This window comes from Myotis brandtii, unplaced genomic scaffold (genome assembly GCF_000412655.1).
Source record: "Myotis brandtii unplaced genomic scaffold, ASM41265v1 scaffold975, whole genome shotgun sequence".
In the NCBI taxonomy this organism is placed as follows: Eukaryota; Metazoa; Chordata; class Mammalia; order Chiroptera; family Vespertilionidae; genus Myotis; species Myotis brandtii.
In genome coordinates, this window is record NW_005372049.1 from 714,660 (window position 1) to 715,411 (window position 752).

The 752-nt window shown below is 65.2% G+C and overlaps 1 protein-coding gene across 2 annotated transcripts in view; it reads left to right on the top strand.

Annotated features, from left to right (window-relative positions):
- Positions 1–752, top strand: part of PPP1R12B (protein phosphatase 1, regulatory subunit 12B) — a 62,184-nt gene that overhangs the window by 51,461 nt on the left and 9,971 nt on the right. For both annotated transcript variants that reach the window (XM_014533420.1, XM_005886359.2), the window contains one exon: positions 168–288. In XM_014533420.1, the coding sequence (XP_014388906.1) occupies positions 168–288 (121 nt within the window). The remainder of the gene's footprint in view (positions 1–167; positions 289–752) is intronic.

Genomic DNA, 752 nt, shown 5'->3' on the forward strand with positions numbered 1-752 from the left:
CTGTGTTGCGGTCGACCTGTCGCTGTGTTCAGCACCAGGGCCTCCGCTGACGGGGGTTGGGGAGGGGTGCAGACCAGTAAACGGGACGCATTCCCTAGACCCCCCCCAGTGGGTGGCGGGTGGTGGTTCTTGCTGGGCGACCTCGGGCGACCCCCAAGGTGACTGAGGCCACTCGCTCCCCAGCTCTACGAGGGCGCCCTGACTGAAAACCAGAAGCTGAAGACCAAGCTGCAGGAGGCCCAGCTGGAGCTGGCAGATGTCAAGTCCAGGCTGGAGAAGGTGGCCCAGGTGAGGGGGCGGGGCCCTCAGGGGCGGGGTTGGCAGGTTAATCAGCATCTGCTGAGGAGGGATGGTCGCTAGTTCTGGGAGCAACTCCTGGTGCCTAAATGGGAAGCATCGATCTCGTGGGATGGGGCCAGTCCCAGCCTGTTCTGCCTCGTCCCCCAGGTCCTCCCAGAGAGGGACAAGGAGCCCTGTCACACGCCAGCACAGGGCACAGAGGCCTGGGGCAGGGGCTGCTCAGGGCAGAGGTGGTGTTGGACGGAGGGTCCAGCCCCTGCAGAGTTTCTGTCCTGCAGCCTGGTTCCCCCACGGGGGCTCCTGGGGCGTTAAGTGACTTCAGTGGGACAAGAAAAGCAGGTCTCAGCCTCAAGGAAAGAGTGAGGCCGAGGGATGGACTCAGCCCCGGCAGCCCAGTCCCCACCAGTCCGCCCTCCCCGCCAGTCCGCCCTCTCAGCCAGTCCACACTCCCT